This window comes from Myripristis murdjan, chromosome 7, assembly GCF_902150065.1.
Source record: "Myripristis murdjan chromosome 7, fMyrMur1.1, whole genome shotgun sequence".
Classification (NCBI taxonomy): domain Eukaryota; kingdom Metazoa; phylum Chordata; class Actinopteri; order Holocentriformes; family Holocentridae; genus Myripristis; species Myripristis murdjan.
The window spans coordinates 21,011,236-21,024,750 of NC_043986.1; the positions used below are offsets into that span (position 1 = coordinate 21,011,236).

The window sequence follows — 13,515 nt, forward strand, 5'->3', positions numbered from 1 at the left end:
GAAACGCTGCCTTTTGCATGGCCAGTGAACACATCACACGCAGAAACTGAGACAGAAACAGACCTCTAGTTGCTGGCCTAGATAAAAGAGTTATGTAACAGCTAACAGCGAAAAAAAAAAAAAAAACCCTATAAACAAATGAACATAAACATGAACGGAGCAGCCACTAGCACTACAGAATTTAATAAAATCAGATATAGGGCTGCAACAGTCACCAGGATATTGCAGCTCAGAAAGAGGAGGCATGCCATGGGACTGGGCACAATCTTTATGTGATTCCTGTATCACACATTGCCTGGGATAATTTTCTGGTGTTTTAAAGAAATTGCAAATCAGTAATTAGTAATATTAAGCTGCACTGCCATCATATGCTGACTCTATAAATGACAATAACCTAAAAAGCAGATGTATCCATTTTGGATATTGGATGAATTATTGTTGCCTCTGCGCAATATTGTAATTAGCAAAACATCATGTCACATCAGCCACATGATAAAAGAAAATCTCAGAATTATTGCTCTCCAATCCTCACATACACAAACAAAAAACACCAAGCTGCAATATTCCTACAAACCATGTTATTATATCACTTTCCAGTTTCCATAATTTTGGAAATTCCACATCATTACAGTCCTAATCAGGGAAATGGGTTTCAATTAAACGTGTCAATCATCTGCAAGCAGAGAGAAGGAGAGAGGGTGTTTGCTTACTGGGTTTTTTTGGTAACCAAAATCACAGCACTCCAAATTACAATGACAGAGTTGCCTGTGTGAGTAGCTTGAAGTGTAGTCCAAGTCTCATGTCCTCAGAGTATTTTGGCAGCATGGTACTCAAGGGCATGAGTCAGAGCAGAGCTCGACAATCCACTTCATCCTCTTACTACAGTTCACCACCAACCTCACTGAGGGACAGAGCTTAGGCCCGTAGCAGGGCAATGGACAAAATAGAGCTGATTCGGATGGGGATGGGGCGCATTCATGGGAACTGACTGAGGAATTCCTGTTTGAAAGGCTGAGCTAATCCTTAATTTCCCTGAGGGAATATCAGCAGGATGAAGCTGAAGTTTGAAAGAAATTCTGGGGGGCTGTAATTCTGTGTCGCACAAAGCCTGGCCAGTGAGAGAGCAGGAAGGATAATAACATTTCTTCTTTATGCATTCTCTGTATTAGACTGTTGACGTTAGGCTCATACTGAAGGCATGTTAAAAAAGACCTTCATTCCCCAAAATATGTTAGGCTTAAGCAGGAAACTTGTGCAGTCCAGCTGTCATGGGGCTCAGTTATTACACAAACAAAAGAAAACACTGCATGCTGAATCAGAAACAGTTTGCACTGAGTATTAAGGATCACACTGGGTTTAGGTTTTCAACCCTGATTCTCAAACCCAGTAGTGAAATATCAACTTGCTGATATATAAAGACACTCTTACACAGTCACCCGTATCCATAAACATCTGTGTTTATCGTAATTCTGAAAATAATTTTCTCATTTTATGTTCATTCACCTATTAGTGCTTGGTTCCTTTATCCAAACAGCTTTGCTTTCCTTTCCTTTTTTTAGTCTGGTGATGTGTGTTTAAGTGGGATGTCTTCATAAGCGCCCAGGGGTTTGGTATTACCTGCACAGTTGGCTCACTGGTGTATTCTGTTTTACACTGTGCTTGTTTCACTGTGCAAAATAAAAACAGTAAAATGCATGAATATAGCTAAATAAATTTGGTCCAATTATGATTTGTGAATGTAGCTTGTCAATCTATTAGACTGAGTGAAGTTTATATTGATAATTTGGCCCAGATTCACCACTCACTAATCTCTGTCAAACTGATAAGCAGGGGTGAAAACTAGGGACAATAAACCCAAATTATTTTGAAACGTATTATGATCACAAATACTAGTAATACTTAGTTTACATTAGATTCATTGATTATGGCGGGAAATTACTTTTTGCATCTTTTATCAACATTATAACTACTATCTACAGTAGGCCTTCTAAATTAAATGATATATTTCAACTTTGCCACTATGTCAGTCATTGATGTAATTTGTGGAACCTACATTCATAATATATGATTATGCTTGTTTAATTATGGATCCCTAGAGAAAAGACAAGAATAAATTCAGCGGTGGCTTTAAGCAAATGAGAGCGCAGGTGAGCCCGGTGTCAAATAAACAGATTTGTCCTGCAGCCTATTAGCAGTGTGACCACACTGCCAGGGATTAGTCTAGCCCAGGGCACTCTGCCCAGCAGTGACTGGCGCATGTCGACCCCAGTCAGGGAAATTGGGCTTAATTATGCATACTGCTGGCGGGTGCTGAAACCAGATACCCTGCTGCCAAACAGCAGCCCAGCAGGCCTCCAAGTGCCCAACCTGTGCATCTTTTCCCCATTAGAGAGACTGACACCGAGCTACCTGGCAGGGCCCTCCTGGCCGACTGGGGATTACACTCAACCGCTGTGACTTAATGAGCTGAGGAGAGAGCGCACGGCAATACTGACATCACTGTCCACAAGCCATGTAAAGGACTGCTACTATAATAAGATGTTGTAATAAGAAGTTGCTACATATTAGAAGACAGGTAAACCCATGCTCTACAAATCTGACTTTAGGGCTGTAGCTGACTCATAATTTACAGAGTTTCAGTACGACAATTAGATTCTTTGTTGCAATGCCCAGTAACTACCAAAAAATGTCTATGCCTGGTGATTTGACTTGTCAACTTTCAACAGGCAGCCTTATCTGACTTAGTATTAAAAGGCCAGGAGCACAGAGAAAGAAATGAGGCTACAGCCAATAGAAACTGAAAGTGGCCAATGAATTGTCACAGCTAGTCTGTGACAAACTTTTTTTAAACTACTTCAAGAGACTCACTTGATCACATGGCTTTATCTTCTGCCCATGTAAGGTCAGGCCTACATTTTAAGGAACTCCTGAGATGAAGCACAAATTGCTTCAGCTTGCCACAATGCCACAATAACAACAACAAAACGAGCCTGAGAAAGATACTTGTCTTCACGAGCACCAACAATAAAAATTCAATGTCAAGCTTGAGAATGTATCAAGGAATAACATGGACAGCCTCAACCACTGTAGAAATCCTGAAAAAAAAAAACAACAACAAAAAGCACTGGTTACTATTAAATGTCTTAACCAGCCAAGTGTAACATTCTTGCTGCAACAATATTGTTGTAACGTCACAGACAGAAGCTACAGATAAAATGGAACAGAAAGTCTTGAAATGAATACAAAGACAGCTCACTTGCTATTTAAGAATGATGCACAGCTTTAAAATAAAATTGTGGGAACCATGTGACACAGGATGATTGAGTCTTAATGACACATGAACGAACCACAGTGAGCATTTCACAGAGCAAATGTGTTGCAGTAGGAGGTGAGAACAAACTGCTTATACCACATGCTCCTATAGCAGAGCAATGGGCCCCAGCTGAATCAAAATAATGGGCATAAAAAACGCTGGTGCCAGGCCGAGGAGACAGGATGAATACATAGGAAAAGAAAAAAAGAGGTAAGGGACAATCAGATGGAGTGAGAAAAGACAGACAAGAAATTCAATCACAGCCTTTCAGCGTGTCTGTCCAACAAGCTGCCATTTCCCACACTCATTTCACAGCAGATGCCACGGCGCAGCCCACAGATCTCACCGTCCGCACACCACCATCGGCTGAGAGCATTTTGTTTGAAACAGCAAGCTGCTGTTTAGTTTCAGCTAAAATCTTGCCGGATGGATGGGCAGTTATTTTCAGTCATGCTGACAACCCAGTTCTGGAAATAGCGCGGAACTTTGTATGATCTAGTTTGGGTAGTTGAGTGAAATGATGCTGTGGTAACGCTTAGGAAATTCCCAAACTTAAGAAAATGTTGCAAAATCTGAAAACAGAGCCGCAATTAGCAGTGAAATTCTTTATTCTTTGACTGTTTGTGACCCCAAAATCTGGATTTCTCGAAACTCCTCTATGTAGAACACAGGCATGCCTCATTCATGACATGCCGTGCGTGCAGATCTGAAAAGGTGGAAGGCTTCACAACCTGGCCTACTGCCAACACACTTGGTAATCCCGCAGCTAATCCTGTCCAGAATACCTTATGCGGAAAATGCACAGAAGTAGGCTAAACATTAATTTTGCCATCTTGGTTCTGTTAGATTATATTTACCTCAGAGGGTTTGCAGAAATCACGTCATAAAAGTGAATTCCGCATTTTAAATGGAAAAAAAAGGATCTGGGCTAATTTGTGCCTGTGTGCACATACTGGGGACAAATCCATTACTCAGGCTCCAAGTACAACATGTTTGAAGTCTGAGGGTGGAGTGGGGGCTGGCGTGGGCCCAGCAGGTGGGCCAGAGGACTGCTGAGAACAGCAGATTGGGAGAGGGAGGAAGACGCCAGCCGCTTGGCCAGACAGCCCAAAATATTGTCTAGGTCAGGGGCTGCTGAGGCCAACACAGGTCCTGACTGTAGGCCTGGCGTCTCTGGGCTCAGCGTCAGCGGTACACCTCCTATAAAAAGGCTTCACAAAGAGACACACAGCATGCAGACAAAATGCACCAGGGGCCCGATCTCACCAGCATCAGCCTTATCTGTGCCATTTGTCCTCTATTATAAAAAGGTTTTCACTGAAAGGGGTGAAACAGAGGTCACACAAGCAAACATACCTAAGGTTGATTAGAGGTGTCTCTCTGCTACTGAGCTGCTCATAGAAAGGCAGAATTTTCAATGTCTTTTGACACAGGAACCAGTTGGAAACAGCACATAACTATAAATAAAAGGGCTTTCTCACACAACCCAGAGTCTTATCTGCAACTAATGTGTAGTAGGTTTCCTGACAAGATTAGCTCTATTTTGGGGCTTTTCTGGATATTAAAAAAAAAAAAAAAAAAAGCCGGGAGAATTAGCAACTAAAGATTTAGTGAAAAGGTGTGCTTTTCCTCTACTCCACTACCTAGAAAGCCCTACAGTAAAGATGGGGAGATACTGAGTGGAGAGGAAAACAGTGTTTGCTCAAGTGGTGGATACTGTTTGTCAGTTTCTGCTCCGCGTCCCCCACACACACATATGTGGAATTCATCATGAGTTTAAAGGCACTGCTCGTACACTACGGGGTCCCTGTGCTTTCTCCGACTACACAAATGTTGGGTCGTAAACATAACACGGCTTAACGTTCGGAGCAGAGCATCCCAAACTCAGATGCTCCAGGAATGCTAACACTGGGGTGTTAGATTTCCCAGCTACCACGGCTCCCTCCTGGGTGGAACAGCTACAGTTTCTCAACTCAGTTCAGAGGTCAGCCATTGATGAGACGTGATACTGCCAGGCCTGCTGTTTGTCAAGCTCTTACTTCACCTAAGACTGGTGTGATGGTTTTGCTATTAGAGCTGGACGATATATATCAATATTATACCAATAGCATGAAATGAGATTAGATATCATCTGTGATTTTGGAGCTCAAAATGTTGCAATATGGTATAAGTGATGTCTTTTCTTGCTTTTAAGGGCTGCATTGTTTCCTTGACCTGGTGAGTGACCATATACACATTACTTTTTGTGTGTAAAAATCTGTATCATCACAATAACAATATCATGATATTCGATCAAAGATATTGCGATATTTGATTCTGTCAGTATGTATCATAAAGCCTTCTTGCTAGTGCTGTCAAATTGATAGAAAGTGTCTTGGTAATGCAGTGTGTACTTGCACCGCCAGTGTGTAGTGAGGCACTTCAAACTATGATGGCTGCTAAGAAAAACATCTCAGAATTGAGGTGACAGATTCCTGCTCGGAGCCTTATCATCTGCAGAAGCAGCATCCCAAGTCATTCAAGTGACTCGAGTGATTATACGGCACGCCTCCGCATTCAGTGGCTCACACATGCACACAGGTGTAAATCAAATTTCATAAAGTGGACAAACCAGTCGTGCTTGAACAAAGGATAAAACACTTCTGGATAGCCTAATAACACAGAAACAGTGTTGTTTAGTTTTTTCAAAAGACTGTTTGCCTCTTCTTCACCTATGCGGCTCAGATATTTCCTTGGCTGACACCACCAGCACTTGACAGACACAGGCGTAACTGGAATTGTGGATGCAATGAGATGCAGTGTTCTGGACTCGTGCCTGAGAATCCGACAATGCTTACCAAGTTACACAAAGTCATAGGAATGCAGCTCTTGCAAGCAAATACAGGAAGGAAAAGAAGAGTAAATTTCAGAATGCCTTTCTGAGCATCTAAAATTGATCCCTGTCACCAAATAGTAAAAACAACACTCTTCTTAATTCAGCCTGCAGTGGTAGAGAACATTTGACTAAATGAGAAGGCTACCCAGGCTAGGTGGTCCTTTTCTAAATACATGACAGCTCAATTTTCCTTTTAAAACTAAAAAGTATAGAAAAGCCCCAGAATGGTCTCTGGGGACCGATATGAATATGAAAAGCCATGCATTCTGTGCTTTGTCAGCAGGACAAAGGACACGGCTGTGAATCTGGAGACGAGCCCTCATCTGGCTAAGCTCTCAAAGCGTCCGTCCAGAACTCCACGCATTCCTCTGTTAATTTTCCCTCAGTGGGCAGGCGCTTTCCCCTCCATGGACTTGTCTTACCTCCGGTCTAGCACACAGCAGCTGGCTGTGTTTGGACAACCTGGGACAGGAAGAAGGCCAGGGAAGAGCTCTCTCTGTGGGCCTCCAGGATCCAAACAGGCCATGGGGCCCCACAAAAACAATGCAGAAGACAGCAAATGTGTGGCCTTACTTCCGCCACACTCTGGACTAAATCCTTTATGATAAGCAACAGAGCGATGATGCTTATATAAATGGTAAAACAATCTAAACTATCAAAACTTAATCTGAATCAACTGCATTACTGAGGATGGTGGTGTTACAAAGGTTACACTTTGACCTGACTTCTAGAGGCAACCCTGCCCTGCTCATTTGGTGCTAATAGAGGACCTCTAAACAAATGCTGGGGGCAGTGGTACAAAACGTGCCGGGGTCAGTGTCCGTCCCATGGCAACCACAGTGATGCAGCCTCCTGGGAAAGCAGACATTCCGCAGAGCAGAGCTGCACTTCTCCTGGTTACAAAAACACCACAAGTCTCGACATGCAACCCATTCCACAGCAAGAACGCCAAAAATCTAGTGGAGACACACACGTAACACACCTTCAGAGAATAACAATGCCATCGATTAGGTTACATTATTAATAAGAACTGTACAGCCTCTGAATTGGTTTATACTGTAAAGAAGCACTTACTACAGACTATTGAAACTGTACTGTTGGCCAGCTGTCATAAATGCGTAGGTAATAGGCAACAATACAATCCTGAATACATGACTATGACTTACACTGTGGAGATGCTTTATTACACACTGTAAGTTAACATATGTTTAATAAACTACAATCCAGCAGGAGTGGAAGTGGCACGTATTACAGCTCACTTGCTCCCAAATATCAGAACTGACTGAATGGATGTTGAACCAGTTATAGACAAGTTACAGACTGATGCTGCTGGTTAAGAATAATAAAAACAAAACGCTGACCCGAGGCCTGAGCCACTGTAGTAATTCACACTGATGCCTCTAAATGTATTGGCATTTTCATTACATGTGCTAAATCAAATGTCACACACAACAGCAACAACCCCCCTGGGCCACTCTGTGGTCAATAATATTGCAACTTGGCATATTCTAAAAGCCTGTCCTCTCAGATCAGGTGTCCGCAGGCAACAGGTTTTACAAAGTTTATACACTATCAGTTAATTCATTTCCTACATGGTCTAGCCAGTCATTTTCCACGGCCCCTGTTGCCAAACATTGATTACCCAAGTCAGAACTGATGACACAATGGGCCCTTCAGTCCACCCACAGATATGCAAGGGAGAGAGATGGGGCCAGCCTTGACTGCATGACATCTCTGAATTGGATTTCCGATTAGAAGGGTTTAATGTAATTACCTCGAGTACAGTGTGCAGTCTGTACTGAGTAACATGGTGATGCATCACCTCCAGTCTAACGGTAACACTTGTCTCACAGATGAAAGAGACAGGCACTGGCCTCCCACAGGAGCATCACCATGTTTTGATTGACACACATTCCACCTGGATGTGACTAGCATTACAATGAGGATGCAGCGCAGCCACTTGTGGGTGTTTGACATGCAGTGCTTACCTTGGCCATAACCTCCAACCCGACAGACAACCAAGATTTTTCTTTTTCTATAGGGAAGCCTATTTTTAGTCTCTGTATCCTGACAAAGTAGGCTCAACAGCAGGCTGTCCTTTTCTTTCTTGGCAAGCAATGCCCTAACAATAACATGGCATGAAGCACAATGGCTGTCTTAACTGTGAGTACATTATTAAAATGCATCACACAGGGCCAGAGCCATAACTTTCAGTCCTGGAGAAATGGAGCGGTCCTGTGGTGGCAAGCCCGTGGAAAAATGCTGCATTTCAGACAATTTGTGCATGAAAAGATAAATGATTATGTCTGCGGGAAACAGGAAACGATCTGGTAAATTATCAGAACATTCCCTTTTCCCTCCTGAATGTTTCAACCTCTGTTAGCTGCAGTATCGGTGCATTAGCAACCCTGGATTTCACAGAGATGCAGGGATGGTACTTGAGGACAGAGTCCAGTCAGCTGCCTCTTCAGAAGGGAGACCAATTTGCTGCAGCTTTACATGATTAGAAACACTCACCGTGGACTCATCGAAATGTTCAGGAGAATTATCAAGGCCTTTATTGTCTTCTGATGTTTTCATCTTTGCGGAAATGCTTAGTCTTACCCAGCAACATTGTGAACCTGTTTCTGACTTATTACTCAGAGCATCCCCAGGCAGTGAGTGACAGTGGGCCGGGGTGACAGCTTTATTGACTGTAGTTTGTTTTCCTATTCCCAAATCTGAATTCAGGGCTGAGGGCGAAGTGAGTAAGAACATCACACAGCGCTGAAATGCATAAAAGCCTTGACAGAGCAGCTACCATTTTAACCTTGCATGGTTTGGCTTTTGTTGACGCGTAAAACCACAGCAAACACCCAACTTCACCAAGGACTTCCCCACGCAAGAATTCACCATCCTCACACACATTCAGAGATGAGGACAGACTGCCAGGCTTGCATCTTTCTCCTCACAAACGTCATTCGATTATTCAGCCTAAGAATGACTCATTATCCCTATACTGAGTCTGACAATTTTGCTTTTCCCTCCAGTTTTCAGCTAAGACACTGAGACATGTCCACCAATGCCGACCTACTGCGTGTGATCAGGTCCACTTTACAAGTCAGCAATAACAATAAAGCCAACAATAGTTTGCTTAACCACACAATAAACTGGTTTGCTGAGCATTTCTGCATTTTTTTTCCTCTTCGTTGACCGGCTGGGTAATCACCTACCAGGCTGTTTGTGTACATTACATTACAAGGGGCAAAGAGGCAGGGGCTAACAAAGGAGCATGCCATTGCTTGTGCGCTGCACTGGCGAGGCAAAGAAAACACACTCGGTTGTGCGGCTGCGAGCACAGTCAAGCAAAGGCAACCGACTAAAATAAGTATATTTTTAAACTGTGATAGCAAATGATGGGGCAAATTGAGGTAAAATGGCAGTGCTGCTGGTTGGCCCGGGTTTGCCCCCCCCATTCCCCCTCTTCTCCCTTACCTGAGCAGACTGGAGAGCGGGTGAGAGGAGGCACCGTGGCCGCCGCTGTTGCCACTTCCCCCTGTCCCAGAAGATCCACTACCGGTTCCCGCAGATTGTCGCTTCCCAGATAAAAGCTTCTCCACGGCGGCCAGATTCCCCGTGCGCGCCGCCTCAAGGAGTTCTTGCTCTTTCCCCATGACGGATCCGAGAAATAAAAGAAAAGAAAAGAAAAAGACAGGGGGGATCGGAGGAGCGGGGAAAAGGAGAGGGGGGTTTGGACACGGGAGCGAAATTCCTTCGCGATCCCCTTCTTCCAATGTTGAGGCGGACTCCCCACTCGCAATGTGGCAAGGAAACAAAAGGGTCCCCTTCCTTCGCCGCTGGATCCGTCCGTCCAGCAGCTGCGCTATTCCCCAGGATTCCCCGATCCACAGTGCTGGCGCTCAAGGGGAAAAGTTTCGTTCAGCACCAGCACTAGGCAAACTTCCTCTGACCATTCCTGTGAGCGTCGTCCGTCACTTCCTCGAAACTACCCTGTCTGCATTTCCAATCCGAGACACTAGGTACAAATGCAACCCCTAGCCCCCACGCCCTAGCCGCTTGGAAGTGCCGCGGATGGGCATAAGCAAGATGGTGCGCCGGCGATCCTCAGTTATAAGAGTAGGGCACAGGAAGAGGGAGAGTTTATATCTATCCGCCGCTTCCAGCTCCCGAACCTACCTTCATCTACCATCTAAACCAAACCTTAATATTTACTACCTGCACTCCCTCACCGTCTATGTTGTAATTAATACACCGCATTGAGGACTTCAGCCAACTCCACAAAAGTACAACCACAGTATTGTTGACCACTGTGCGTTATTAAAGTGAAAATATTAAAATTTTACAGAGTATAATTCCCTCTGTCGGCGGGGCAAGAGATTTCTCATTCCATTTTACTGAACTGGACTTTCAGTATTTTATTATTGTGGGAAAAATTGCATAACTGAATAACTTAATGTGAACTGACTGAATGTGAAGCATGGTCATCACTCATTTTTTAGGTGCTGAAATTCAAAAAATCAAACTTTACAATTAATAGCCAATATGGAATGTTTTGACATTTCCATACAAAAATATTTACTTTGTGCAGCCTTTTTAAACTAATAAAGATCTGACAAAACTGGAAACGGAAGTGCTACACCGGCCAACGACGCATGCGCCCTAACCAATGTATGCTAACGCAGTGGAGTTAGCTTCAAGTCGTTAACCGGTACCCATTAAATTCACAGAAATTGCTTTAATTACACCTCTTTTGGATGTGTGTGTGTGTCAACTTAATGCACAAATAACTGGTATGCATCTTTTGAATGTTTAGCTGCAAAATTAGAGGCTTAGTTTAACGTTAGAGCCGCCGCCTGGTGGGAAGTTGATAGCTAATTAGCTGTTGCGATGTTGTTTGCAACGAGGATAGATGCTAACTGCTACAACTGACGTTAGTAGTGAGTTAAGTGGCGCATCATTTACATTTAAGTGTTGTTGTTGCTTTGTCGAGGCTAAATTACCCGATGTAAGTGGTGCTGGAAGTTTATAGATGGTGCACTTATCCAGGACAGATTTGAGCTAACTGGAGTCTTGACATTTACAGAATCAGAAGCTGGTCGCCAGTCATATCGGGACTGATTGATTGATTGATAATGGCAGACCCAGCGCGGATCAAGATTGAAGGCACACCCGAGACACCTTCAGCTAACGAGGATCGTCCTAAATCAGTGGACCCCGAGGATGTGCCTGCCTCAGTAAATGTGAAAGATGAACCCAAGGAGTTCTCCTCTCAGGCTCAGCACAAACAGGATGCTAAAGCGGTGAGTTGTGTGGGGGAAAAATCTAAGTTCACCCACTTGAACACGAAATGCACCAACTGTGTGTGGAGTATTAGAGTAATTACATAGGTGTAAGAGCGAACTAAATCATCCAACACATTAAGTTAAATAAATAAATAAGCCCATTAATTAAATTATCTATCCACTGACCCAATCCCATTAAGAAACACAAAATAAATTGGGGTTTTAGTCACATCCGAGTCAAATAAACAGTGTCTTTGAAACATTAATGTGTGTTTGAATGGTTTTACAAAGGACATCTCATACTTATCATGTTTATAAATAATTAACTGCCCCACTGAAGGATCCAGTGGCTGGAGAAGAAGAGGAGGACGGACCCTCGGGCCAACCTGCGTCCAAAAGGCTGAAGGTAGAACCAGAGAAGAAAAAGGAGAAGAGACACAAGGTTGATGAGGATGAAATACAGAAGATGCAGTAAGATTGTGATTCTTGAGCAAAGAGATGATCATTTCATTAAGTAAAACCAGCTTTTCAAGTCTCATGTCTCTACTTGGCACAGTCGTCCTTAATGTGTCCTTTATGTGTCTTACAGGGTTTTAGTGTCGTCCTTTTCTGAAGAGCAGCTCAATCGCTACGAGATGTACAGACGGTCCGCTTTCCCCAAGGCTGCTATCAAGAGGGTAAGAGGTTTTTGCACTCAGTGGCCATTTAGAGGTGTTAATTCAATTATATGTTTATCAGTGAGGTCATAGTTGTTGGTGGTGTTATACTGGACTGCATTATATTCTGTCTCCTTCATGTATATAAATAGGGAGGACAAAGAAAACACTCAATATAATTTAGACAGGTAGACAAAACCACTCGAAACTACAACCTTATTTTATTGAAATTTTTAACTAAATTGAGCTCCTGTTTTTAATTTCTAGCTGATCCAGTCCATAACAGGATCTTCAGTCTCTCAGAATGTTGTGATTGCCATGTCGGGCATTTCAAAGGTTTTTGCGGGGGAAATTGTTGAGGAAGGTAAGTGGATTTCCAAAATATTTCCAGACTGAATCATATCTTTATTTGTTTTGTTTCCTCACAACATTTTTTTTTTTTGCCTGTACAGCTTTGGATGTTTGTGAAAAGTGGGGAGACACACCACCGCTGCAGCCCAAGCACATGAGAGAGGCAGTGAGACGGTTGAAGAGCCGAGAGCAGATTCCCAACACCAAGTACAAGAACATTCTTTTTCACTGAGTCACCAGCACCACGGGTCATGTGAGGACGGACAGGCAGCCTGTGCCAGGTAGTGGTGACCCAAAATGTGGACAATTTATCGAATCATTAACCAACCAACCAACCGAGCGCAGACGGGATTCTCTGCCAGCTTACCAAAGCTGTGATTGATTAAGGCAGTGTAGCTTGGAGTTACCCTGTTGAATTAAGCTTTTGTTACTGTTATAATAAATGCCTTGTACAGTACAGTTCAAATGATTCTGTATACTTTATTTTTGGTTGTAAATATGTTTCATTTTGATATGAGAACATGGAACATTTTTTTTTCTTGTGCTTGTAGTAAATGTTTATTTTGTGCCACAAAGGTATTTTACTTAGCCAAGGACCTTTGGTAAAGGGTTGTTAGGGAAAATTATGTGCAGTTTCTGCAATTATTTGCAATATACCTTCATGACATTCTAGTTGTGATTCTAAATTGAGATTTTTATTAAACGTTTGAATGCAATTTATAATCTTGTCATTAACTAATCACATTGGTGCTCTTTCCAACCCACATTTTTAATCACACTAAAGAATATGTCTATCATGTTGATGAATTGAGTAAGCATGTGCTGGTCTAAATGTAATAGTAAAGCAGAGCCCCCCGCCCCCCAATTTTACAAGGAAAATCTTAAACTTTTTTTTTTTTTTTTTTTTTACCTGAATCTGAACCACATACAATAAAGAGGGAGTTTCAAAGACAGGCCTCTATCTAGTATATCTTTTAAAAACACAAAGCATTCAAATCAAACTTGACAATCAGTTGCAGGCTTTTTAAACCTGTGGGT

General features: G+C 42.8%; 2 protein-coding genes across 11 annotated transcripts in view; one reads left to right on the forward strand and one right to left on the reverse strand.

Moving 5' to 3' along the window:
- anks1aa (ankyrin repeat and sterile alpha motif domain containing 1Aa) overlaps positions 1 to 10,220 on the reverse strand; it is a 68,025-nt gene extending 57,805 nt beyond the window's left edge. For 6 of the 8 annotated variants that reach the window (XM_030055279.1, XM_030055283.1, XM_030055282.1 and 3 more), the window contains exon 1: positions 9,663 to 10,219. In XM_030055279.1, the coding sequence (XP_029911139.1) occupies positions 9,663 to 9,841 (179 nt within the window). In that variant the 5' untranslated portion in view covers positions 9,842 to 10,219. Of the gene's footprint in view, positions 1 to 9,662 lie in introns of all 8 variants that reach the window. The other 2 variants (XM_030055278.1, XM_030055281.1) reach the window with 1 other exon arrangement.
- Positions 10,221 to 10,801: 581 nt separating this feature from the next.
- Positions 10,802 to 13,451, forward strand: taf11 (TAF11 RNA polymerase II, TATA box binding protein (TBP)-associated factor). Of its 3 annotated transcripts, none has more exons than XM_030055353.1 (6): positions 10,802 to 10,896; positions 11,272 to 11,488; positions 11,811 to 11,941; positions 12,060 to 12,147; positions 12,394 to 12,490; positions 12,579 to 13,451. In XM_030055353.1, the coding sequence occupies exons 2-6, from the start codon at positions 11,321 to 11,323 to the stop codon at positions 12,707 to 12,709; spliced, it is 615 nt and encodes a 204-aa protein (XP_029911213.1). In that variant the 5' UTR covers positions 10,802 to 10,896; positions 11,272 to 11,320; the 3' UTR covers positions 12,710 to 13,451. The 3 variants fall into 3 exon arrangements, with proteins under 3 accessions (XP_029911213.1, XP_029911212.1, XP_029911214.1); XM_030055352.1 differs by having other exon boundaries at positions 10,820 to 10,978; XM_030055354.1 differs by having other exon boundaries at positions 10,834 to 10,856.
- The last annotated feature ends 64 nt before the right edge of the window (positions 13,452 to 13,515 follow it).

What these genes read in the sequence shown, in the direction of transcription:
- taf11 (XM_030055353.1), top strand. Translation starts at nt 11,321, where the DNA reads ATGGCAGACCCAGCGCGGATCAAGATTGAAGGCACACCCGAGACACCT. An exon ending in ACAAACAGGATGCTAAAGCG is followed by an intron (nt 11,489 to 11,810) that starts GTGAGTTGTGTG and finishes GCCCCACTGAAG; the next exon opens with GATCCAGTGGCTGGAGAAGA. An exon ending in CCAAGGCTGCTATCAAGAGG is followed by an intron (nt 12,148 to 12,393) that starts GTAAGAGGTTTT and finishes TTTAATTTCTAG; the next exon opens with CTGATCCAGTCCATAACAGG.